We start from the raw sequence: 26,622 nt of genomic DNA on the forward strand, positions 1-26,622 counted from the left end.
TAACTCCATACTAAACACCTGGGGGTCTATTAGAGTAATGTTAACTCCATACTAAACACCTGGGGGTCTGTTAGAGTAATGTTAACTCCATACAGAACACCTGGGGGTCTATTAGAGTAATGTTAACTCCATACTAAACACCTGGGGGTCTATTAGAGTAATGTTAACTCCATACTAAACACCTGGGGGTCTGTTAGAGTAATGTTAACTCCATACAGAACACCTGGGGGTCTATTAGAGTGATGTTAACTCCATACTAAACACCTGGGGGTCTGTTAGAGTAATGTTAACTCCATACAGAACACCTGGGGGTATATTAGAGTGATGTTAACTCCATACTAAACACCTGGGGGTCTGTTAGAGTAATGTTAACTCCATACAGAACACCTGGGGGTCTATTAGAGTAATGTTAACTCCATACAGAACACCTGGGGGTCTATTAGAGTGATGTTAACTCCATACTAAACACCTGGGGGTCTATTAGAGTAATGTTAACTCCATACTAAACACCTGGGGGTCTGTTAGAGTAATGTTAACTCCATACAGAACACCTGGGGGTCTATTAGAGTGATGTTAACTCCATACTAAACACCTGGGGGTCTATTAGAGTAATGTTAACTCCATACTAAACACCTTGGGGTCTGTTAGAGTAATGTTAACTCCATACAGAACACCTGGGGGTCTATTAGAGTGATGTTAACTCCATACTAAACACCTGGGGGTCTGTTAGAGTAATGTTAACTCCATACTAAACACCTGGGGGTCTGTTAGAGTAATGTTAACTCCATACAGAACACCTGGGGGTCTATTAGAGTGATGTTAACTCCATACTAAACACCTGGGGGTCTATTAGAGTGATGTTAACTCCATACTAAACACCTGGGGGTCTGTTAGAGTAATGTTAACTCCATACAGAACACCTGGGGGTCTATTAGAGTAATGTTAACTTCATACTAAACACCTGGGGGTCTGTTAGAGTAATGTTAACTCCATACTAAACACCTGGGGGTCTGTTAGAGTAATGTTAACTCCATACAGAACACCTGGGGGTCTATTAGAGTGATGTTAACTCCATACTAAACACCTGGGGGTCTATTAGAGTGATGTTAACTCCATACTAAACACCTGGGGGTCTATTAGAGTGATGTTAACTCCATACTAAACACCTGGGGGTCTGTTAGAGTAATGTTAACTCCATACAGAACACCTGGGGGTCTATTAGAGTGATGTTAACTCCATACTAAACACCTGGGGGTCTGTTAGAGTAATGTTAACTCCATACTAAACACCTGGGGGTCTGTTAGAGTAATGTTAACTACATACTAAACACCTGGGGGTCTATTAGAGTGATGTTAACTCCATACTAAACACCTGGGGTCTATTAGAGTAATGTTAACTCCATACAGAACACCTGGGGGTCTATTAGAGTAATGTTAACTCCATACTAAACACCTGGGGGTCTATTAGAGTAATGTTAACTCCATACTAAACACCTGGGGGTCTGTTAGAGTAATGTTAACTCCATACTAAACACCTGGGGGTCTATTAGAGTAACTGTTGTTTGCTGTGTATGCAATGTAAAAATGCCCAAGTCACACAAAGTGAGTTAGGCGGCAACGTAAAAATGCTCAAATCACACAAGTGACTTAGGCAGATCATCATTTTTGAAGATTGTGAGCTTTGTGATTGGCTGAGGACATAGGCGATGATCCAGAACGATGCAGCAGCCCCAGGAGATCACCTGTATGCAGAAATCTCAATTTCGCCAAAAAATGACTTAGGCATTTTTCCTATGAGGCTAACGAATAATAAACTTGAATGGAATGCGGAAGTTCTCATTCTATCTCAATGAGAAAGTTCCAATTTTTGGACAAATTCCAATTTTCATTACTACGTAATTAATAATGATGTTGCTATATCAGTGGTTCTCAAACTTTTTCATGTCAAGGATCCCCAAAATGTATATTTGGCCACAGACCCCCAGAAGCAAAGATTTGAGTTAAAAATGTTCACTTTAAAACATTAAAAGATTTGCACAAATGTTTACTATTTTTCTAAAAGAGCAGATCATTGCCACTATTATGCACGTTTTAGAAAGACACCCCGTTCCAACTCTACAATGTTAGGCCTAGTTAGTACATGTCGGCTTATTTTTGAAATAATTAGTACTTTTAGTTTTTAGAGATATTTCACTTTTAATTCCCCCATTCATTTCAATGGGTGGGGCATAGCAACCACCTATTATACCCTAGCAACTGCATTTTAGACCACAGAACTACAAATGTCTTTGTCCATTCACTCATTATAAGTTTCAATTGGGTTTAACCTTTTCTCCTCTATTTTTTTTTAAACATATGTTTATTGATTTCTTTTACAGTACAAAGAAGTATTTTCAAAACAATTGACAGATATTTCCCCCCCCCCACATCCCCATGGCAGCACAAATACAAATAAAATATTATCACGAAATGTTTTGACAATAATAAATACAGAACACAAAAATAAATAAATAATGATAAAACGAAAATAAAACACATCATACAGTTAACCAAACAAATACACAATATCCGTCACAGTTCCCTACACCCACCCCACAGCTGACTACTCCAATTAACCACTATACATCCAAAGCCTCTTCAATATCACCTCGCTTAATGAAGTCCAAGAACTTCTCCCATATCTTATAGAATACTGCAGGTTTCTTCCTAATTACATATGTTAGTTTCTCATGTGCCAAACAGGTTAAGTTCCTCAGCCAAAAGCCGATCGTAGGGGTTCTCCTCTAATTTAGATATTCTCATAATAACACAAACCGTTCCAAAGAAATTAAGAATATGCAGTCATAGCGATTAGACAGATAGATATATAGATAAATAGAGACATACTTCTTTAGGATGCGTAATAAAATAAGCCTAATGCTCACAAATCCCGGTGTTTGGTGCCCACTGACTTCTCAGGTGCCCACTCTGCTTCGGTGCCCTGCAGTATCCACTCTGTTTTGTTGCCCATGCTATTCCTGACCTGGTGCCAACTCTGTTTTGGTGTCCAGATTTACCAAGTGCCCTCTACTAATTGGATGCATTATGGGGTAGCCTGCTATCTTTCTGTCTGTCTTTCCATCTTTGCACCTCTTGGCTCTTGTGTCACTCTCTAAAATGTAGGTTAATAGCGACACTTACTGGCCAAATGTAAAAACAACCCATGGGTGCTACAGCCACAAAAGAGAAGGAAATGCCAAAACCAGTTAAGCCTCTCTGCCGCCTGTGTTGCAATTTGACAGTGAATAGTTCCAAGTTCCAACCACAAGGGGACACTTTTCCCCCGATTATCATCTGCACTCTGCAGTCATAATGCTCTGAACGAAAAACAGGTCGGCTGCTACAATGAACTACAGCGTACATTTTAGTTTAGTCAATATTGAGAATATTTATAGAAATTCTCTGACATAATTATTGTTGACTGTCTGTACGCCTATAAACTCATAGCTAAATAAAATAAGTTTTTATCAAAAATAGAGTTGCTTCATGTTGGAGTTCATTGCTATACATTTCGAGATCTCCCCCCTCTGATTATTGGCAATGGCACCAATAGCTCAATTACAAATGTACTGTATTTACACAATAATTTGGTCCCTCGCTTTGGCGTTGTCAACCAATCACCGTGCAGCCTATGAGCCGAGCTAACGGGTCTTTCAAGGTTGCTGATCCGGTGTGGGCGTACAGAGGATACGGAAACAATGCGTGGATGTATGTATGTGTTTGCACAAATTGCGGGCTCTAGACCGGATCAGATCACCGAGCAGTAAATTGAAACAACGATTTCCGAAGCTACTGCGGGAAGACTGGTGACGTGATCGTGCTTGAAATCAAACGTTGGAAGAGAACCCACCAAAATGTCGTCAGTTCCGTGCAGCGTTCCAGCCTTCGGCCGCGGCGACGATGAGGAGAGAGCTAGAGGATTATTTATTTCCAAGATAGCTGGTGATAAAACAGTGCTCTGCGTAGTCTTGTTTTGTAACCGAGAATGCCATTGACTTACCGGTATTCTTAAACCCGCATTCTGAAGTATTCTACTGCATCGTCGGTGGATTGTTTTGGACTGACAAAAGAGACAGCACCAGTCAGTCAGTCGGCTCATTCGCTGGGATGCACTGCCGCTGAGTGACGGTAGCTTGTTATTAGCTTGCCCGCTAGCCTGCCTGCCTGCCTACGAGGAAGGGGCTTTTTTACCAAGAGCTTCAAGCGCAAGAAATAAGAATATCCCGGTAAGAGTCTGAGTGAGACCACTTAACCATGTTTGTATAGAATGATTGATATTGATATGTTGTCCTGACATGGCTCCTCTGATTCAAAACGGCACCATATGACCAATGTTTCGCGGTGAGGTGTTGGCACATTTTGACGCTGGAAATGAAGTCGTGCAATATTGGTGGTTCCAAGTCAACCCACATTGCATTGGAAGCAGGCCTACTGTATGTTGTGTACGGCTCTAATAATCAGGGACATGGCGAAACCATCGCTAGGTCGTACAGCGAAGGCCCGACAAATCCTCCTCCCCACTCTCCATGACGTTAGTAATTTACCTGCCAGAAAGGATCCACCTGTTCTGCGCTGCACCTGTTCCCTGCTTGCATTTACTGTATGTATAACTGGAGGGCTAGGCAGTGTGGCAAATTGTATTTTGATGGGCGATATGATTTTAGTATTATTAGTATGTTTATATGCCAATGATTTCCATATAGTTTCATTTAGTTAGTTTAGGGTTGAACTAGCTCTGGTCCATAGTTCAAGAGGCCGCCTCTCAGAGCTGTAATTTAAGTTATCACACAATAGATCACTGTGTTATTCAGTCAAATGTGTACATTGTGCTAATTAGGGTGGTATTTTCCAGGGCCTTGGTCTTTATCTGATGCCCTTTGACCAACTGAGCATTCTTGGGTCAGTTGTCATGGGGACACCATTGGTTTCTCATTCAGAGAAAACAAAATCTTTTTAAACATTTTTCTTGATCTTATGGTCTAGAGTAACTTTTTCACATTAAATTCTACTACACTAATTAAGTAAGTATACTATGTTCCAAAGTACTGTTGCGTTCAGTCATGTATACTTGCACGGAACCTGGTCTTTAAGGATCCAACAAAAACATTTTTATGACTAGAAGCTTTCATTGTAAGTTTCCACACATAATGTAGTAGGAGACACGTGTAGTATCTATAGGATCACATGTGCTGAATAAATGGTAATGATAATGCACTCTCATCAAGAGTTAAATCAAGTTGAGACACCAACTACAGTACATGTAGGTATGCGTGTGACATCATCATCAAACCCGGAAGTTATGCAGGAACGTCTACTGAGTGGCAAAAAACTCAGTACATCCAACATACATCCAAACAGAAAAGTCCTATTTGATTGCATTAAACAACGTCAAACAATGTCAAACTCACTTTGCATGTTGCTTTGGCACTCTATTTTCCACTCGATGTGCCATTCACTTGCCTGCGCATACCCTCTATTGCTACTTCAGATTAGTTAACCGTTCCACCGACTCATGTGTTTCTCATCTCAAACCAGCAGACAAAATGTTCCTCGAGTTAATTGAGATGAGATTTTAAAGAGTCAAGTATTTATTCTGACCTTAGTTTCAGCAGATACTGTTACTGAGATGCTGTTATAGTCTCTACTAAAATAGCCTAGATTTGGGCCATGCTAACCTGACCTAAACCATAAACGTAGTATTCAAAGGGAGGTGCTGCAAGTGATGTGTTTTGAATTGATTAAACTACAAGTTTTTAAGCTTAAATTCTAGAGTCTGATATTGCTACAGTTGTTTTTTTCAGTAGCAGAGGTCTCCCAGACCAGAGTCACCAATTTCGGGAGATAGAACCCATTCATTCAAATAGAATAACACTATAGTCTAAAACCCAATCAAGTAGATAAAAATAATATATTAGTAATATTTAACAACAAAACTAAATCTAACCCATTAAGTACATTAATCTATTTATATACTATAATGTATTAATATACTTATATGAGTAAAGTACTCTCTCCTGATTGAAATTGGTAATGGTATCCCCATTCGCAACCCTAAAATGTATTTTCCCTGTCTATCCAGCTAAAAAGCAGGAGAAATGGGTCACCTTTACTGGGATTCATATCGATGAATCATAATATAGCGTTTTTTTTTTTATCACACCACATTTCAATGTGCTCGACATTGCCAGTTAATGGCATTAGTCAGCGTTACATTTCTTCAGTTACTGATATTAAAGGAAAGTTCAGGGCTGTTGGGCCTCAAGCTAGATAAAGTCTCGCATGAGTGTGTTTTCAGTTTGAAATTCATGCCTTCTGAGATGGCTCTGTTATAATTTTTAAGGCTAACATAAATATTCCTGCGGGCCAGGGAAAACAGTCACTGGAAAAGTCACTGGAGACATTTTATAGAAATAGACATGGGCCTGGCGCAAATGCATATCTGAGATGGAAAGCCCTCTCAGCCAGCTAGGCAAGCATAACAAATGCAGGTCAACATTACTCATACCTCAAATCTTACATAATTACTTATACTTTATACTTATTCACAATGTGTGAAGCATTGTGAGCTTGTAGATCAGCTGTTTTTCAGGGAATTTTCCTTTTAAACATCTTGATCTCTTAATAGGTTAATATTATTATTATGACGGGGGTTGACAGTTGACAATAAGGTTTCAGGCACTTGCCTGTCGGGCAAATACTAATTCTAATTGTTCAATTTATTTTTTACTTTTTATTTAAATGTTTTTTTTTTACTTTCTGGGGCTGTGTTATAAAATATGTCATACCTCATCTTGTATGCCAAATACCTACATAGCTATGAATATGACTATGGGTTCACTTCACACTATTGTAAGTGTAGCGACAGTGAAAACAGAACCTTATTTACCTTATTTACCTGAAAACAGAACCTTATTTACCTTATTTACCTTATCTTATTTACATTCCACAGACCGAAGACAGAGCCCCTGGATTGGCCACGTTCAGGACAGGTGTTTAGATAGATATCTTGTTGTGTTTACAGGCGGTTGCATCCCCCTTCTCAAATGAGCACTTGCCTGGTCGGGCAACCTGACAGCAAACTCTACCTGCCCCAAAGTTTTATTTACCTGCCAGCGGCAGGTGGCAACCTTAAGTGTCAATGGCTCGCTATTACCGTAGCAGTCGCATAACATACTGTATATCTACAGTTTTATGTAGCCAACTTTTAACATCCTGTTAATCTACTGTACCTCACTGTAAGGTAAAATGATAGAAAAATCAACAATGGCAATTTTGGCAAATGTTCCTACCCTTCATAAGACTCTCAGTTGGTGTATTAGTTTGCTAAGGCGAGGCATTATTGAGGCCATAGTATGCACTGTGTGACGACCGTTGGTTTTGTTCTATTTTTAGAAATGATTGAAATTTAGTTTTGTTCCCTGAATCTGCGTTATACTGTAGTCTGCTTTCCAACTTTCCTACTATCTTGAATAGTAACCAATAACCATACATCTGTCTGTGCTTTAGTCCGAGAACAGTCTAGTATGGAACATAGAAATCATTGTATCATTTATGACCAGCAGTGACCCAGTATTCATCTGCCGTAGAACCATCCAAGCTGGGTCAGCCGTCTTAAGGAAGCAGGAATTTTCCTCTTGATGGTGTCCTCCCAAAGACCCAAACTATGAAGTGACTCATAACTCCCAGGCAGTTAGAACCAAGAGGTTGCTATTTCACCTTGGCTAAACTTTCCCCCAAGCTCAACTGGAGAGTGCAAAGAGAGCCACAAGGACGTATTACATTCGGCTCAACCTGTCAACCTAACCAACTGTATATCTTAATTAGAGGACAGCTTGAAACTTTAGTATTTTCTACAGCCGAGGAGTAGTCCAACTAACTCAAACCCCTTTTCATTATTACTGGAGGATTCTTAAATCCTAATCCAGTATATTGCTTTGCCTGCCAAAAAAATTATTTCTTTTTTTGTTTGTTAAGGCAGAAAGGACAACTGTCTTCTACCTGGCAATCATGGGCAATGCATTACATTTTGCAAAATCTAAATTTACCAGCTCTCAATCTCAGTCTTTTTAGACAGGCCAGAGCTAGCAAGGAGAGTTGTCGACACTCGACAGCATAACAAAAACACCTTCATAATATACAGCATAGGCCTAAACACAATCAACTGTATGAATAGTGGGGTGCATCTCGGGTGTGGTTTGCTATCTATCCCCTTCACCAATAACCACCATCCTTAACTGCTTAATTTAACAGGCTGTGTGCTTTGCGTGTTTGCATTGGCCTATATGTACTGGGGTTTATCTAGGTGTGACGACATTTACCTATTTAACATACATCCTGCTATATGAACGCCCTGATAAGTCTCTCTCTCTCTCCCCTCTGTTGAACCTCGAACTGTCCATGCATTATTTTATGGCCTTGCTCGACACTGAGACACACGCAATCTGTGCTTTTGTATGGGCGAATATGCTGTCAGCTGTCACAGCTGAGCTAAAATTAGCTCCCCAAATTGCACATCCAGCATTTTCTCAGCTAAATCTATTTTTACGTAATGCACAGTTGCACACACAACACACGTTCATAATTAATGTAACTATGTGGCCGACTGAATGGACACAAGCTACTAGAATGATGGATACAGTGTTGTTACCACAGCAGTGTTTCATTGAAACCTCACTCGGGCTACTACCGCAGGCGGTAAAGTTATACCGCTAATGGAGTTGTAAAATGGAGTGGCCACTTGAACAAGACAGCTCATTGTACTGGCGGCTCCAGTGCGCAAGGCTTTGATAGGTGGTGTTCGCAGGCTGAGTGCTAGCCACGCTCTTTGAAATGCCACCTCTGTACTTGTTTGTGCCAATTATATTCTCATCCGCCTGATAGCTCGGTTGTTTGGCTTGCACCCTCCGGGCTCTCGGGTCTTTGAGGGTCTCGGGCTCTTTATGACAGAATCGAGGCCTCATTGTTTATCCCTCTCTCTCTTGCTTTCGTTTCGCTCTCTCACCTTTTCTGTTTTGTCTCTCTCTCTCTCCCTCTGTCCTGTCGCTCAGACACAGTGCAGAATGACAGACAGTATCATGAGCAAAGCAGCCACCATGGAGATTCCCATCAATAGTAATGGAGACACAGGGATTCTACCGGAGGACGACAGCCTGGAACAGGTGGGTTGCGGTTTAAGCTCTAACAAATGGCTTCTGTTCTTTCTCTTAATCCACTTAGACCTGAGGCCGGTTCTAAATACGCCTTCTACATCCTCACCTAAGATTTATGAAAAACTTTACTTTATTCAAAAAATACCAAAAATGTTGCTACAATAACAACCCCAAAAGGTGTTCCCGGATAAAGATATATTAGTTACAGGTTAAATAGGTTAAAGTATGCTGCTACTTGGTGACCACCTTGTCTTTTATTGAATAGTACTTGAATGTGTACTGTGTATAGTGTGTATGCGGGATAAAGGAGAGGTGCACATCATGTAAGATACATCCAAAGTTTACAGGAGTTGATGTTGTGTTGGTCGAAACATAAACTGACTGGTAGCAAATTCTATTCCACTGTGCAGACTCTTGAGATGTATAGACCAGTGGACTGGATTTGTATCAAAAGTATTTCTGTTTATTTACAAATTTTATTGCTCAATTGGCAAATAGTTTTTCCTTTTTGGTGTTAGTTTTCATTGTATTTTCAGTTTACGTAATGTAAATCATAATTTTATTATAGTGATTTGGATATGCTGTAACAGTAGTAAAAAATGTGTTGGTAGGTCATGACATGCATATACGGTTAGGGGTTTTCATGACCTTTTACCGCCCCTCGACCGATGAGATTAAAATGCATCAATCAGGGTCTCAAATTAACACCCACCACCAGTTTGTGGTTGTGAGTCTGCTATAGAACATCTCCTATTTGGAACCCAATATAGCCAAATGTGGGTAAATTAGTCCTTTGTGATTAAATTATAGGTTTTCTGTTACAATCTACAAGTACTAGTATATCTGCCGTACTGTGTGTCTTTGTGCAAAACTCAAATAATACACGCACAGTCGCACACACAAACACAAAACAATAACCGATTAACCAACTGGTTATTTGGCTCACTCAATTATGCACACACCAACAGTATACTTGTCAGGCTGCCTAGTATGGCTGAGCTATGTACCTCTTAAAAAAACACATCCCACTGGGACAACGGGGACATCACCTGCTGGAGTGCTTTGGTCGCCCTGGGAAACACAGCTTCTGGGAACTGTTGACGTGGCTTTTCAGGGTTACAGAGATACGTGTGCTGGTGTGCTCGATAAATAGAAACCCCTGGGTACTTTGTCTCAAATCCAGAAGAAGTCACTGTTTTTGAATATTGAAATGAGATTATGGACACTTTAAGGTAATACAACTATACTGTAATTGAGGGTAACTTTTGCCGTATGCTTTGTTTGACTATGTGGATGTGAACACTGAACAGTACGTTTCTGCAAACAAATTAGTTGAGGAGTAATGGGAGTTTCTGGAACAGGTTTCAAGTATTGGCATGGCCTAAGGCACACCTTGTTCGGCAAACAGAGTCTCGTTTATCAATGGCTCCAGATCCTGGAGCAAGCAGTGGCAGTTAAACATGTTATTTGCTAACCAAACTATGTGCTGCACCTGAGTTGTAAATGGAAAAATCCTATGCTCTCTCCAGGCTTGAGTGCCCGCAGTGCTTGAGTAAAGTAAGTCTTCAACCTTTCATATCAGCCATTTGAAGCGGATATCTCCTTTTTAATGTATTCATCATGAACAAGGCGCGTTGAGCTGCACTGTGTAGTACTGGATATTAACCAGTTGTCATAGTAACTCTGCAATTAATCTGCAGCTGGCCATGCTTTGTCCTTGGGCTTTAGTCCCCTCAGATCGCACTGATAGGCAGCTTCTGTACACCGTGTCTCTCTCTCACACACACACACACACACACACACACACACACACACACACACACACACACACACACACACAGCTATTGTGTCTTACTGTCTTCTCACATTATTCCCTTTTTTTGAGGGGTGCTCCTATGCCCAGCTTTGTGAACACTGATCGGCTGATCACCCCTTAGCGATGATTTGATTGGCTGAGTACATATTGAGGATAAAAAGTGAGGGCAGAAAATTGAAGACGCCAAACCCAAAAGTGATTGGCTGGAATGACATTTGTGATTATTTGATTGGCTGTGCATGGAATGTGATGTATGACGATAAGAGCGTCCCTTTACACTTTTTTTTTTTTTTTGTTAGATTATCCTGATACATTCTGCTTTATTTGGATCGAGACATAAAGTGTGACAGAGAGGTGTTACCTGCAGCAAAGCCGAAGGGCTAACGCACGTTAGCAGCGAGGAGACCGGGCAAGCTGTCCTCCTCCCCCATAGAGATGCATGTTAAATGGCAGGACTTCTCCATATAAATAATGGATCATTTCACTAGCAAGAGTCTTCTATATCTAGTCAACCAGGCGTGCAGTAGGCTATGCACTCGACATTATTTAAATACGAGGAAATGACAGAGGGAGAAATCAACTTTTAACGACCACCCGACAGGAGTTTTCATGTTGCACGGTAAGACTAGGGTCATTAGTATTATTGCTTCACCTGGGTGGGTCAGTCGTGTAACTTTCCCGACGTTAAGCCGTGTATATGTTCAACAACACAGCCATGCAAAATAACATGGACAGCTCTTAGGTGGCGAAAGCTTGACCTGCATAGCAATGTAAGATAGCAAATCTAGAATTTGCCACGTAGTACAAGGGCAAGTCCTTTCCACGGACACATTTGTCTGTGTATGGACATATTGATGACCCAAAGACTGCACACAAAGACACAAAGATTTGTAAGTGCTGGCGATGTCTTTAGTGCCAGAACAGACACTAGAAAGAAGCATTCAGTTGAGAGTGGTTAAAGGACAACTTTAGTTTTTTCAACCAAGGTTCATGTTTTAGTTTCTTATTAGAGAATGTAAAATATGAGTGTTAATCTTTTTTCATTTGCTGCTTTCTTTCGTTTTAGGGATTTTAGCTGTTTTTGACAGGGGGGCGGGGGCATTCGAGCATGGGGCTAAATATGTATTCTTTTACACAATTTTATGGTGATTTCTTTTTTTATGGTTTACTATAGTCCTAATAAACTTCAGGAAATTACATCTGGCCACAGAAGATCACAGGATCTACTGAATGTGAAGGTAGCCTACTGGGGGAAGGCTTATACTGTGTGTGTGTATAGGCTCAATATGTCAGTTTGTCACATTCAATAGATCCTGTGATCTTTTGTGGCCAGATGTAATTTCTTGGGGTCTAGTAGGACTATAGTAAATAATAAAATAATAAATCGCCATAACAATTTGTAAAAAAATACATATTTAGCCCCATGCTCGAATGCCCCCGCCCCCCTGTCAAAAACTGCTAAAATCCCTAAAACGAAAGAAAGCAGCAAATGAAAGAAAATGAACACTCACCTTTTAGTTTCTCTAATAACAACCTAAAACATGAACCTTGGTTGAAAAAAAAACTAAAGTTGTCCTTTAACTTGAGACTATTTCACTGTGCAGGCCTACAAAGACCAATGATGAATCACAATGCACAGGCAGGATTAGAAGATTCTTGGTATTTGTTTTTTGTCATGGGAGATTAAATAGGCTGATGACGTTCTGTGTTGCTGCATTCACATGTAGCTACTGTATAAGGGGTTGAAGAGTAGAGCTCCAGATTTTGGAGTCTAATAATGCCAATCCCGTTTTGGTGCAAGATAAGAGATCGATCTAAGCAAGAAGGTGTGTGTGTGTGTGTGTGTGTGTGTGTGTGTGGGGGGGGGGGGGTCAGTAAGTTGTTTATTTCGTGTTCACTGTTCATGTCTGCAAATTTCATTATCAGTGTATTTTCAGTAAGTGATGTGATGATGACATTAACACTGAAAAAAGAAGTCAAACATTGAGCATGCAAGAAAGACCAAAGTTACATTTGAGTGTCATTGGTTGCATTCAAGACGATTGGGACGTCCTAGCAGGAAAGACAATGCATGAACAGCCAAGCTCCAAGTCAGGCCAGGGATTTTCATGAAGCGATTATTACGATTTGACATCACATAATCAAAAGATGGTAGGCTTGTTATTGAAAGGAATTATAACTAAACCTTTTTTTTTTAACTTCATTTATAACACAATATAGAAAATGTGTGTAGTAATGTAGGTTTTCAAATGTGTAATGTCGTAGTTAAATTGAGGGTTACAGGGCAACTACGCAACAGTACAAACAATTAATGCCTTGCTGTTTTGAAATGGGGTTGATTATTATCTTACTAGAGTAATGGCCTGTTGTGATCATTTTAAACCTCTAAAGGGCATCAATACAAACTGTCCTGTCGTTATGCACGGATGTAAACCATGTTCACAGGGTTGGCACTGTGAAATTAAAAGCAGGATATGTTCCTGTGGTCTTCAGCTCACCCCGAGTCCATGCCTAAATTAATGTCGCGTTAACGCAGGGAGATTAAACGATGCAGTCTACCATTCATTGTCAATGGATGCCAGCGACATGACGTTGCAAAGACGCAATGATGCATGTAGCTGCTCCAAATCAACTCGCAGTGCACCTTTGCATCGTTTCATCTGACTGTGAACGCACCATATGTCGACACTTGTGGTGTGACACCACTGCTCTGACATCATCACACATCACACTGCTCTCTGTTGACAGCAGTGCTGATTCCCCTCATGATATTCCATCTGTCTTCTGTCCCGTTTTGGATGATTTTTCAGTTATTCATTTTGTTCTTGATTTCATTTCTCCTTTTTTCCTCCCCCCTTTCCCCTCCGTTTGTCTTTTGTTTGTCAATCGTTGTGTGTCAATCAATCCACACAGGCTGCAAAGCTTCAGTGGAGCTTAGATCAGAAGGTAGGACTCTCCAGAGACGGCAGGGTGAGCAGGCAGCGTGTGTGTGCGTGGTGTGTGTGTGTGTCCGTGCGTGCGCACACACGTTTTAATGTTTATCGTTCGGTTTTGCTCAATGGTTTGACATTCTATGATTATAATGAGCTTGTATTCAAACAACCACTTAAGCCATATATACTTAGTTGACCGGTATGCAGTATTCCTCAGGGCTCTATACTAGGCCAGCTCCATTTCCCACCAAATGCCATATAGGGACACTGGGGTTCATGTGATTAACATGTAAAACTCCTGGATATTACAAACCATTGTGCAGACTGAACTGGGTACCCCCTGTTTCCTTGAATCCTAGCTACTAACTAGTCAAAGTAGCCAATAGCTGCAGCGTGTCTCTCAAACACAATGGGAAAAATAGCTTATCATGTTCTCTCTTTACACTAATGTTGAATTCCTTGTTTTTAAGAGACATCTCGCAGCCTCATTCTCCCTAACAAAAGGCACCTAGTCTCAAGCATTCATCTTTGTTTTGGTTTAATTCACAACGGTGGTTTAACATTTGTACCGGAATGAACATTTCTGTGTATTGTGTATGCGTGTGTATGATTAATTTGTCTTTGTTTGATGACAGGACATGCTGGTGTATGAATAACAAATGTGATGTTGGTGTGCTCTGTAGTACACTGTCTTGTCTAACATAGCTTTGGGTTGTGTGGAGAAAGTAGTTAGTGAATTCTGCATACTAATGCTCTCAGGTCTAACTCCCATGTTATGTTATGTTATTATGACCAGGATAATTGTATTAGAGGAACGTTAGTCTTAGCCACACTCCTCTCTCTTCACTTTGTGTGTGACATCAATAATAGTAGTACAATAAAGACATTTAACTTAAAGCGCAAATAACATGCATTTTAAAACTGCTTTTAATATTTAATAATCATATGGTCTATGTCCCTCAAAGTTATTTCTAATGGTTTGAGCCTCAATCACCACTCTGATATAACCAGGCCTTGTCATTTCTTTCTGGACTTTGAAATCAGTTTTAGATGCAGTACCACAATGTCCTGAGGTGGTGGGGGTGCTGATATGCAGCTTATTTAATATTTTAGTCATTATAATACTGATGCTAGATAAAACCAGGCTTGTTTCCATTCCATGCCAGCTTGGAAAATCAACAATGGTGGACATTTTGGAAGTGGAAATGCAAATTTGGAACTGAAGACTGAAGAAGAGGAGGAATTATACAAAGTAGGGTGACATTGATGACATCACGATGAGGCCAAAATCAGTCGAGCTGTTTCTGAGAGCAATTTCCATTAAAGCACCTGATATGATATGAAAGCCTGATTGTTCAAAAGTGGTTATTTGTGGGGATAGAAAACACATATGGGAGCCCCAAAAACACAAAAGAAATGGAAAAAGTTGAATTTTATGTTATAGGTCCTTTAAAATAATACAAAACATTGCAAACAAATATATTTTGGACCCTCCTTTACTTAAGGTGGCCACAATATATAAAAATCCAAAACTTACTTTATTTAACATCCGGAGGAGTGTTTATTGAATATTTATCTTCAACACATTTTTGATGCTGGACCCCTCCTTTATAAACTCAAGGGAGGCTTTGTCCATTTGTTTGTTTATAAACAGGAAATAGACATCCTATTTCCCCTTCTTGGTGAGTCTCGTGTTAACACCAGAGTTTCTTCTTGACACATTTTAAGAACCAACACAGCTAGCTAGCTTAAACGGTTTGTCAGGAACTGTCACACCATATGCCCTGCTAAGGACTAACTTGACACGACAGTGAATATTTTCGCTTTAGTTCGGCTTTCAAGTCACAGTCTGAGTTTGCTACCGCACTGCAGTACACATATACGTAGCTAAAATGAGCTACACAGATACGTAGCTAAAATGAAAAATGTGAGCTCCAAAACAAATGTATGATCTGACTCTGACAGTAGAAAGCTTGTAAAGTAAGTAAAGCACATTTGGCTCTGTCTTCCAAACATGGTGGGCTGTAGATGCCTATACTAGTCTGCCTGTTCCCTGACAGTGCCGTGTTGAAGAGGGCTCAACAAAGTAGATTAGTCAGGTTAAACATTGACTGGCTAGTGGTGGGATAATTTCCCATGTTCCGGAGAATATTTCTACATATGCGTTATAGAGTTAGTGACCTAAAGATGTGTGCAGTATTGCCAGTATTATAATTGTGCATTATATGAAAAAAGCATGAAACTTCTAGTATAGTTTTTGCAAATGGCATAATTCTTATGTGGAGTGAAGTGACTTTTGACCTCTAAGGATCGTGAGAGGTCAAATCCAACATTGCCGCCAGTGTCTAATGTTCAAACTTTTGGAACCAAACGGTGTAGAATGGTGTAATTTCTAACTCTAACCTTTCTAATGTAATAGTTTGTCTCCCTCTAGTGGATAACCTCTAAAACTAGTTATCTCAGTCTCAATAAACCTGCTTGCTTGTTGTCTTTGACTAACCCTCTCAGTCTTGTGTCTATATGTCCCCTCCCCCATCTCTCTTTTATTTCCCATCTTTCCCTGCGTTTGCTTGACCTTCCAGGACCTGCAGCAGGTGATGGTATCAGGTCCTAATCTCAACGAGACAAGCATTGTGTCGGGGGGTTACGGTGGAACAGCAGAGGGCATTATCCCCACCAGCTCCATCAAAGGTATAGGTCTCTCTCACCCGCTGTCTTTTTTTGCTTTAAATGTCTTATCATGCTGTTCTCTGCCTTTTTTGATTCCTCCTGCTACCGCCTCTAGTTATGGTGTGATTTATTATTTTATTATATTTATTTTATGACAATATGTGACGATGACAAATTTCTTACATCAACGGAAACTGTTGGACAGCCTCTCAACTACCTGACAACACCGTAGCCTCCACTTGGCGACCAGACAGCAACTGTCAATCTGCATTCTGCATTTTCTTCTAAATGTATACACTTTTTATTTAATTTTTTAGCCTCCACATTGCTCTCTCATGCCTCTCTGACGGGTAGACAATCACGCTCTTTACTAACTAACTACTAACCTTATGCATTTCTATGTCTTTTTGTTCTCCGTCAGGCCCTGGTGTGCGCTACAATCCTGAGTTTCAGAAAAGGATCACAGTAACAGGAATAGGTGGCACTTCATTTTCTCTTGTCATGATTACCTTACCTCCGCATGAAGAGATCCTTTCCAAAAAGCCACATAATCCAATATAGAACAACGTTTCTCAATATTAGTAAGATATAGACTCCAGTCGACAGAAAGTGTCATATAGTTGAAAAGGTTAAATGACCATGGAAGAGTTCTGGCATGTGTAGCCCTTTGACTATGATTCTTTGTATACTTGACATTACTGCTCACTATTTTCCAAAGCATACATGCAGCAAGGGAGGACTCTAAACAGAATGGATTTCAGGCTAGAGTCAGATTTATTTATTTTTTTACCAGCAGGACCCTAGCGTCCCTAGCCTGTGGCGAACATTGGGTGAACATAGCAGATCTAGTATACTAGATCTGTAGACCTCTGCCGAACTCGAGTTAAAGGCGTGTTTAAAGTGTTTACTGTTTAAGTGGTTAAATGCTCTATTGGTTACATTACAGGGCTGTACAAACAACAAATATTAAGAGTACAAATGCCTTGTACAATTATTTGATTATAACATTTGCAGAGACCTGAAACTTGCTTATTTAATTATTTTGTCAAGATTATGTTGTTGTAGCATTATTGCATTCAAAAGACGGATTGATTTAAAATGTCTAATAATAAATGGTCCCTGGAGGAAATATTGATTTAATTCATAATAACGTTCATGACATCTTAAGTGCACAATAATGTTTAGCCAACATTGATTCAGTTATTCAACTATGTTCAGTAACATATTAATGGCTCGGGGGGAAATCGAAAAGCGCACAAAATATAAACATAAACGACCTACTGTAAATGGTAGAATGGTCTGTGCTTGTGTACGATATATGACTGGAGCTGTGAATAGACTATGAGATGTATTGATGGCAGTATGTTCCATCAGATGACAGAGTAGGTGTCACTTGTTTTTCAAATGGGAGATATGTCATTTTGGAATACAACACTTCATAAATCCTCTCGTTCCTCTGGCTCTGTTCTGAATGTGTATTTTGGAGTCTGAGTGAGAATCACTGGGAAGCTTCCACCTCTATCCCTTTTCCATATTAATCGGTCCTTACTCTTTTTCCAGGTGATGGGAGCTCCCTGTCCACTTTGTCTTTTCCTTGGATGTTTTCTAACACTTAATCCTTTCTTTTCCATATTATTCCTCTGCTCATAGGTTGGGTTTTCTTGGGACCTGGGAGCTGCTGTTTATAATCTGTCTTTGCTTTTCTTGTTTTGTTTTTGGGAGGAGGTTTATTTAAGACTAGAATGACTCACCAGAGTGATCTCTGGTGCAGAGAGAAAATATTTTGATACTGGAACAGGGGCATGTATATGAATGGAGACTTTATTGGGCCGGATCTCAGCTGAATATTTTTTTTTAATAGGACTTTAATGTCTGCCATCTGCTAAGCATTTTCTCTTGTTATTCTTTAGTGTCTTTAATGACAGGAGGGAGATTTTCATTCAGCCATCACAACATTTAACATAGCATGTGTGCCTTGTCAAAGCAATTGAACATTACCCAGTGCCACACGGTCTCTGTCTTTGTCTGCATTCTCACTAAACATTGTATCTTTGTCTTTTTTTCATGCCAATCTTTGTCTTCCATTTGTCATCATTCCCTCCTACCCATGAATACTTCCTCTGGCATCCTCCTCTTATCTTTCCCTTGGCATTCCATAAAATGTTCCTCCTGATCCAAACTTTTACTTTGTTAATCTACAATACATCAATACGATGACATATTGTGTTATTTCTATGCATTTTATAACTCAACCGCCATTATAAAAAAAATGCATTTGACCAAAACCTATGGCATTCACATGCCCCACCCTATACCACCCATACCAACCCTTACCCCTTCACCCTTGATCCCTCCCCACCCACCCACACACCCACCACAGACCTGCGTATGAAGGCCAGGCGAGGTAGCGCTCCTCAAAGCGGCTCTCTCACCCGCCACATAGCCAGCCAGTCACATGAAGGCAAAGGTAAAGGGAGTGTTTTCCGGCCCCCGTGGGAGGGAAATTTACTTTGAACGGCTTCATCCCGTAAATGGCTGCCGAGATGAGCTGTTAGGGGCTTGTGTCTAGCACAGGGACAAGGGTTGAACTGGCCACTGTTGGGTTTCCAGACCTCTCTACCCACTCGGGTAGAGAGAGGTACATGTAGAAGCTGAAGGGGTAGAAGTTGTCCATAAGCTCGAGCATTGCTCCAAACCTCAGTAGATTCTAGATGTTGCCATGCTAACAGGATTAGCATTATAACTATATGTTGGGGAGAAGGTGCCACTACATCTATATAAAGTTTAAATTTGATCACTTACTTTCACTACTTTTCTTGTCCTATTTCCACTCAATCATATTTCCCTTTCATGTTTCCACTCAAACCACACTCACTTGTTGTGCATGTTGTCACTATGCTGTAATTTGAATTCTAGTAGTGATGGGCATGGGCTAGATTCTAGAAGATGTCTGTCAGAAATTATCTAAATGGTAACGCTGCCTAGATCTTGTAGTTGATGTCTTTAGTTGGTTTTCCTGGTCAGTTACTTATATTACTTATACTATTATTACTTATTACTAGTTACGTATATAAGTTGCATGTGTGTGACACGATTAAAACCAAATAGGCCTACACTTTTTTTTTAAGCATTTTCACCTATAATGACATGCCAAAAATAGGGATGTCTCTCTTTCCTTTGTCAGGGTCCAGTATGCACCACAGTAGCAGCAGCTCATCAATAACAGCAGAGGAGGCCTCACGAGGCGTGGCTGTAGAGAAACTGGAGTATGTAAAGAAATGGGGCCTCAACACCTACAAGGTATGTTGCTGGTGGATGGTTTTATATGTATGTATACAAGGAGGAACTTGACTCAATAGGTTTCTCTGTACGTTCATACAATACAAAAACATCACAAAATGTAAAGACTTGCATGGGTTCTGGTTCTGTAATTGGGCTGCTTGATTTAATCATTCCCACCAACTTGTTAGCCCAGCATTAATTAATTCACAACACACTCATGCTTTGATTTGATGCAGTAGGGCAGGCCAACAAGTAGTTTCTTTTTTGAGGGGCGCTAGCCCCTCCTATATTCAGCTATTAGTGTAGATTTCCGTCTTACACAAACATTAAATTCCCACTGACAATGAATGAAGACTTTACGTCATGTGTCTGAGCAAATCGGCTATTTTCGTCCTACACAAAATAAAATTCCCATTGACAATGAATGAGCAAAAAGACATGCTACGCCATGATGATGTATGATGATTGATAAGAGTGCCCCTCACTTCACACGGGTGTGATTTTTAATCATAGAAAGAGCAGTTTGACAAAAACAGTAGAGAGATAGTAAGTTAATGGGAAAGACCTGCAACTCAGGTTCCTGAAGCGGATGTTGTATACTACTTGGTTTCTGACCTGTGCTGTCTGCCGTCAGTGTACGAAGCAGATGCTCTCGGAGCGCTTTGGCCGCGGCTCGCGGACCGTGGACCTGGAGCTGGAAGCTCAGATCGAGGTCCTGAGGGACACCAAAAAGAAGTATGAGAACCTACTCCAACTGGCCAGAGCACTGACCAACCACTTCTACAGCATGGTGCAGACGCAGCACGCCCTGGGCGACACCTTCGCTGATCTCAGTCAGAAGTCTCCAGAACTGCGGGTAAGGCCTCTAAAGTCTATCTTGATTGTTTCAAAGAAAGAGAGAGACAGTGACACAAAATTAAGAAATTAATTAATAAAACATTAATATTAACTTCAATATCCACATTAGAAGAACAATCAAACAAGAAACCTTATCCCACATCACACACTCAAATAAACACCACGTCAATGAATGGAAGTGTAACACACCTGTGGTTCTCCATGAAACCACCCCAAAATGTATATGGCATTGGTAGCATTCTTGTGTAGATGCCATCCACATCTACCCCCTGTGCCATGTCTCTGCCCCAGCTGTAGCTACGAACAGGTCTCCCATGTGAGATGTCCACACACTCCTCATCCCATATCCAGTATCAATCCACTATACGGAATACAGTATATTGAATAAGTGGGTATATCACAATGAGGTGCTGAGTGTCTATTCCACACTGTGTTCATGTCTGATGTTTTAATCTACTTGCTGAAAGTTTAAATATTTTCAACTCGGTGTTGGAAGCGTTTTTAGGTGAGAACCTTGGTTTTTCAGCCGGGAAGACACTGGTGAACACTGCCCCTTAAGTCATTTTTGCAAATCCCTATTAGTCCAAGTGCAGAAAGCCAGACCAGAATTTAAATATCGGTACAATACCACTTATTTACACTCTTGGTGTATTACAGGAAGGTTAATATCTACGGGACCTTACAAGAAAAAGCATCATATTTGAAATAATCTAAGTAAGGAAACACTGCCAGCCCGCCTATTAGATGGGTGTATTTTTTAGCTGTATATCGGTACTGTGTTTAATGCTGTGACATCAATTTCCCTTGTGGGATCTCTGTCTTGTCTCTCTGTCTGTCAGTCACTGAATTATATTGCTAGGTTGAACAAACCCTTCTCTTAGAACAAAATAATAAATATGCTCAGTTGTTCTTGAGAGTGCAGGTATTTATTGACGTGCTGAACAAACCCTCCTAATAGCCTAGTGAGTGACTAAATGTTTTGATTGCATCCCAGGATGAGTTTGGCTACAACGCAGAGACTCAGAAGTTGCTATGTAAGAATGGGGAGACTCTACTGGGTGCCATCAACTTCTTTGTGTCCAGCATCAATACGCTGGTCAACAAAACCATGGAGGACACCTTGATGACCATCAAGATGTACGAGAATGCAAGGTGAGGACACTAGCGTTACCTGGTCTCTGATAAGTTTTGCTTTAGTAGTGAAACAATTGACCAATAAGATAAATTACTTTCTGCCTGTTGATGAAGCACGTTTATTGTGTATTTCAAATTCAGGAGGCTGACAGTTGCCCATGTATGTACTAGAGGAAACACCTTTGGGTCACCAATATCATTAGGGTTCATCATCTGGGGAGCATGAACATGCACAGCAGATTCCATGACAGCTAGTGGTTTCAGAGTTATGTTGTTTGGGACCAATGTAGTGGATGTACCTCTTGTCTGACCTATTGGACGACTGATTAGAGCCCTAAAGTGCAGCTAAGAAATGTAATGGTCAAAACCCTCTGTTGAACAGACTTGAGTTTGATGCCTACCGGTGTGACCTGGAGGAGCTGAGCCTGGGCCCCAGAGATGCGGTGGCCATGGCCCGCATAGATGCCGCCCAGGAACAATACCAGCTTCAAAAGGACAAGTATGAACGTCTGCGCTCGGACGTCACCATTAAACTCAAGTTCCTGGAAGAGAACAAGGTCAGTGAGTGGAGCAGGCCACCATATTCATCAGTTGGGTGTTTTGTGTGTCATATTTTCTCTGAACTACCGTAAAATCATGCCCTTACATTGTCCCACACATTGTGTGTGGGACCATCTCCCTAAGGATAATGCATTTTCTTTTAAAGACATTTCCCATGTTCAGTATTTGTATTGAAAATTTACAATCTATCTATATTTGTTTGGAAAGTTGTAATCATGCTGGACATTCTGGTCGGCAGTAAAATGTTAACACAACCTCATATATGAACTTCATGTGTCAAGTAAATTATATATAGTAATGTTAGGACATTTAGTAGGTCTAGAGGCCTATAACCATGAAACCACCATCTCTCACTCTCTTCCTATCGCTGTGACACAGGTAAAGGTGATGCACAAACAACTCCTCCTCTTCCACAACGCCATCTCTGCATATTTTGCTGGCAACCAGCAACAGCTGGAGCAGACACTGAAGCAATTCAACATCATATTGAAGCCTCCGGGAGCCGACAAGCCATCCTGGTTAGAGGAACAGTGAGGGGACATCTACTTCTCTACCATCCTTTTATCCAGAGGAACACTACAGAGGGAAAAGTGTCAATGACAAACGGATATGTGCAAACTATTAGAACGATGGATGGATGAAAGGATATTTCAGTGAGTAGGATCAAGGCAGCAGGAGAGATCAGCGGTCTGTATAACACTCAATGATTGATCAGGGTGCTTCTAGTGCCTCTTGCACTCCACCCCTGTCTTCACTTAAAAATAATCTTCCTGCAGTTTGTACCCCTAGTGACTTTGTTCCGCTTGCCACACCACTCCTTTCTTTGTTGTTTGTTGCTTAGACAATATGATTGCTACTACTGCACACCCTGAGTGCTACCCTGTTTGCAGAGATAAGACTCTACCTCGCACCATCCGAACATGAGAAGACAGAGAATGGTACAAATTATACCATTTAAATAGTGTGGCTGGTTTTGACAGATGGAAAAAGACCCTCAAACATGGATGACAACCACATCAAATCTCTTCCAGACCTTTGCTTACGTCGAGGCAAGGTGGTCCACAGCAATGCACTCCAATATGTGTTGAATAAACATGTGGCCATCCGTTTTAAAAACAAAAAGAGGATTTGTATGGTACACTGGAAGTGGAATGTTCAGATGTTTCAAATCAATGTACATTCCAAATTATGTACTTTCACTTTGAGATAAATATATGATTGTTTGTAGTTAGGAACACAAAACATTGTTGTGTTTAGCCTAGTTATTTTCTTTACTTTTGACTGTTCTCTTTATATTTGCTACGGTAATCAAATCACTTCTAGTTTATATGTGCATAAGAAAAGGCGGTGTCCACAGGCATTTGGAGTACAAGTATAAAAAACACTATTGTCTGCACTACAGATTTGAAATTGTAACCTGTAAACTCAGAAATATTTGACTTTAAATGGTACATGATGACATGTACTGATTTGGGTCATTTTCCCTAGAGAGACTTTTGACCAGATGATTCTGAAAGGCATCTTCTGGCTGTGACAACACAGCTAATATAAGCCACTTGGTCAGTCGGCTTTCAAGTACAAAGATCTACGAACCGAGATGTGGTTGGATCTGGTTTATCACAATTGATGTGCTTGTTAATTTGACAAAGTGTAATTTTGCCTGAGAGTAGAAAAGCTATCCCTTCTGTGTGAATGAGTGAGTACACTCAAGGATTCAGTGTCACTGAAGGCTGAAGACGGTGTGATAGATAACAAGTTAACTAGAGTCAAATGAAGGATTCACTAAGTCATGCTCTCACCAACTTGAAGGGTCGCAATTTTGAGTAGCGGTATTTATTTGTTTTCAAGGACTATCTACTTGTTTGGAAATGCGCAATTTGTTACTTTTAGTGTTTTTTATTTTTTAATCCGAAGGATGCAAATTATGTTTGCAATATACATTTATTTTGAATACACTTGAAATTACTGTAGAACCTTAAACACCCAAACTGTACCAATATACATTTTGGTTTGCATTCTTCGTACTAGTTTATCTATAATCATATGACAAATCCCAATGATTTAACTGTTGATTGGTAATTTTGAGAAAATCAGAGGGATCAGGATATCGACGCCAGTAATCTTCACCTCTCACACTCTGCTGTTCTAGCTCAGTGTTTTCCAACCTGGGGCTTTGTCTGTTTGGAAGTGGTTCCAAAATGTTGCACAAAATCATAACTTTAGCATAGCACAGGGTCACAGGTTAGCATTCATTTTTCAAGATTTTCAAAAATAGATCTACAAGCTCACAATTCATCGCATTGCAATACACTGACTGTGAGCTCATAGATCAGCTACGATTAATCGTGTATATTGGGCTCAAGTGGTTAACATGGTTGTTGTTTTTTTAACCTGTGCCTCAGGGTCTCAGCTTGTGTCAGATCATGATGTAAGAAGGGGGGGGCCCGGGGGGGCTCCAATGAAAGAAGGTTGGGAACCACTTTTCTAGCTGACAAACCTGTGAGTGTTTCAGTCGAAGTGGGTTGCCCCCTCAATGCGCACACTCCCAGTAATATTTGTAGACAAGAAACCTGTACATCATAATATATACGATTTATATAGCGCTTTTCTGGGTACCCAAAGTCGCTTTACAGAACAAGTAGAAGCAGAAGACATTTTTTATTAGAAAAACGAGTTAGATTTCGCCCCAATCGATTACTCTCCCATAGAAACTTGAATTCATGGATATCTTCTGTTCTTGACACATTTCTAAGCCAATAATTTGATGACCAGCAGTTTCCATAGTCTCCATAGGGTATATCGGGAGCTGGTCATCATTTGATTGGCTTAGAAAAGCGTCAGAAACAAATAAGTATCCATGAATTCAAGTCTCCATGTTGGGAGTAATCGCTAGATTATTTTGGGGGGAGGGGGGTGAACTATCCCTTTTTAACTACCAGTAAAACATTTTCATGGTATGAACACAGAATGGCTACAATCTTCAATAGATGGCAATGAAAATTCGGTTTACCGCAACCTAGGAGCATGATGTTGAGATTGTATGATTTTTGTATTTATTTTTTTCAAATAGCTACATGACTATATATTTATGAATTAAAATGTGTTCATCTTAATGTCTTGGTATCAGCAAACTGCAATACTGACAACTCGAGATGGGTCAACTTATGAAATCAGCCCCCTTTATCTAATCCATAAGTTTGATAATTATGTAGCTGTTCTAATGGTTTTGAATGGATACAAAGGGTATTCTGTAACTGGTGCATATTATGTGCTGATGCTCTATGTCTATGACATAAAATGCACTAGCCTGTATGAAGGATGTTTCATTTTGAATACCATGTTGCATTATTAAACCACTTTAAAAACCCCAATAAAAAAAAAAGTAATAAAGTGAGAGATCTACGTGAGTTACACAGGTTAGTCCTCCAAATGGCTTGTCTCTTGTGTATTTGCATGGTAGTCAATGAGACAATGTGTAGTAGGTGTTGGTCTACTCCATTTGTTACCTATGTGTGACCCTTAAGCTTGGCCTTTGTACGTGCCAGCTCGCACATAGTGGCATAACTCCATGCTTCCAGGTATCTAAATCTTGAATCTGGCCACAGCAAGATCAATAGGCTCAATAGCACGGCTCTTATACGGTTGTGAATATTTTTTTAAGAGATTATTTTTTTCAAACCCATGCAAATGTCAAATTGGACCCAATGACTTCTTCGGGGTCTCGTCTCTCAAATTGTGAAGTGTGCATTCCTCTGAATCGTGCAAAGTAAGCATGGTTTATTACTGATCTTCTGTTCAGTACGCAGTCGTTTGATGTTTGTGCACCTGTTGGTGTTATTATCCTTTTGACTTCTGCACAGCAATATGAACCTAGTGTGACCCTGTCCTGCCAATTTGCCCGCATCTATGTACTTTGTAGAAGCTAAATATATTTATTCACCAACTAGGGAAGTGAGGTGTGGCATGAATGAAGTCACTGTTCAACTATTAGATGAGATTGTTGCAGATGGAGATGAGGGTTATGCAGTGAGATTTCATTTGTGAACAATCAATGTGTTCTAAGGTGCAATGGTTTATTGTATGGTATGGATGATTGTACCTGCTGTAAAAGTATGTGGATGATATTGAGTGATATTTTGCCTTCATTCCTCACTCAGACGTGGCCCCTCTTCCCAAGGGAA

General features: G+C 40.3%; 1 protein-coding gene across 5 annotated transcripts; it reads left to right on the forward strand.

Annotated features, from left to right (window-relative positions):
* The first annotated feature begins 3,884 nt into the window (after positions 1-3,884).
* Positions 3,885-26,622, forward strand: arfip2b (ADP-ribosylation factor interacting protein 2b). 5 transcript variants are annotated; one of them, XM_083783478.1, is made up of 9 exons: positions 3,885-4,264; positions 9,086-9,196; positions 13,917-13,973; positions 16,519-16,627; positions 19,791-19,906; positions 20,523-20,744; positions 21,741-21,898; positions 22,263-22,437; positions 22,820-26,622. In XM_083783478.1, exons 2-9 carry the CDS (start codon positions 9,098-9,100, stop codon positions 22,973-22,975), a joined length of 1,092 nt encoding a protein of 363 aa, XP_083639604.1. In that variant the 5' UTR covers positions 3,885-4,264; positions 9,086-9,097; the 3' UTR covers positions 22,976-26,622. The 5 variants fall into 5 exon arrangements, with proteins under 5 accessions (XP_083639604.1, XP_083639605.1, XP_083639607.1 ...); XM_083783479.1 differs by having other exon boundaries at positions 13,917-13,949; XM_083783481.1 differs by lacking the exon at positions 13,917-13,973.

Source organism: Protomyctophum parallelum (assembly GCF_964188405.1).
Source record: "Protomyctophum parallelum genome assembly, chromosome: 1".
Taxonomy (NCBI): domain Eukaryota; kingdom Metazoa; phylum Chordata; class Actinopteri; order Myctophiformes; family Myctophidae; genus Protomyctophum; species Protomyctophum parallelum.

Excerpts from the sequence above, each read along its gene's own strand:
- arfip2b (XM_083783478.1), top strand. The coding sequence starts at position 9,098 with ATGACAGACAGTATCATGAGCAAAGCAGCCACCATGGAGATTCCCATC. Across the intron at positions 16,628-19,790 it reads CCCCACCAGCTCCATCAAAG|GGTCCAGTATGCACCACAGT; the intron begins GTATAGGTCTCT and ends TTCCTTTGTCAG. Across the intron at positions 19,907-20,522 it reads GGGGCCTCAACACCTACAAG|TGTACGAAGCAGATGCTCTC; the intron begins GTATGTTGCTGG and ends GTCTGCCGTCAG.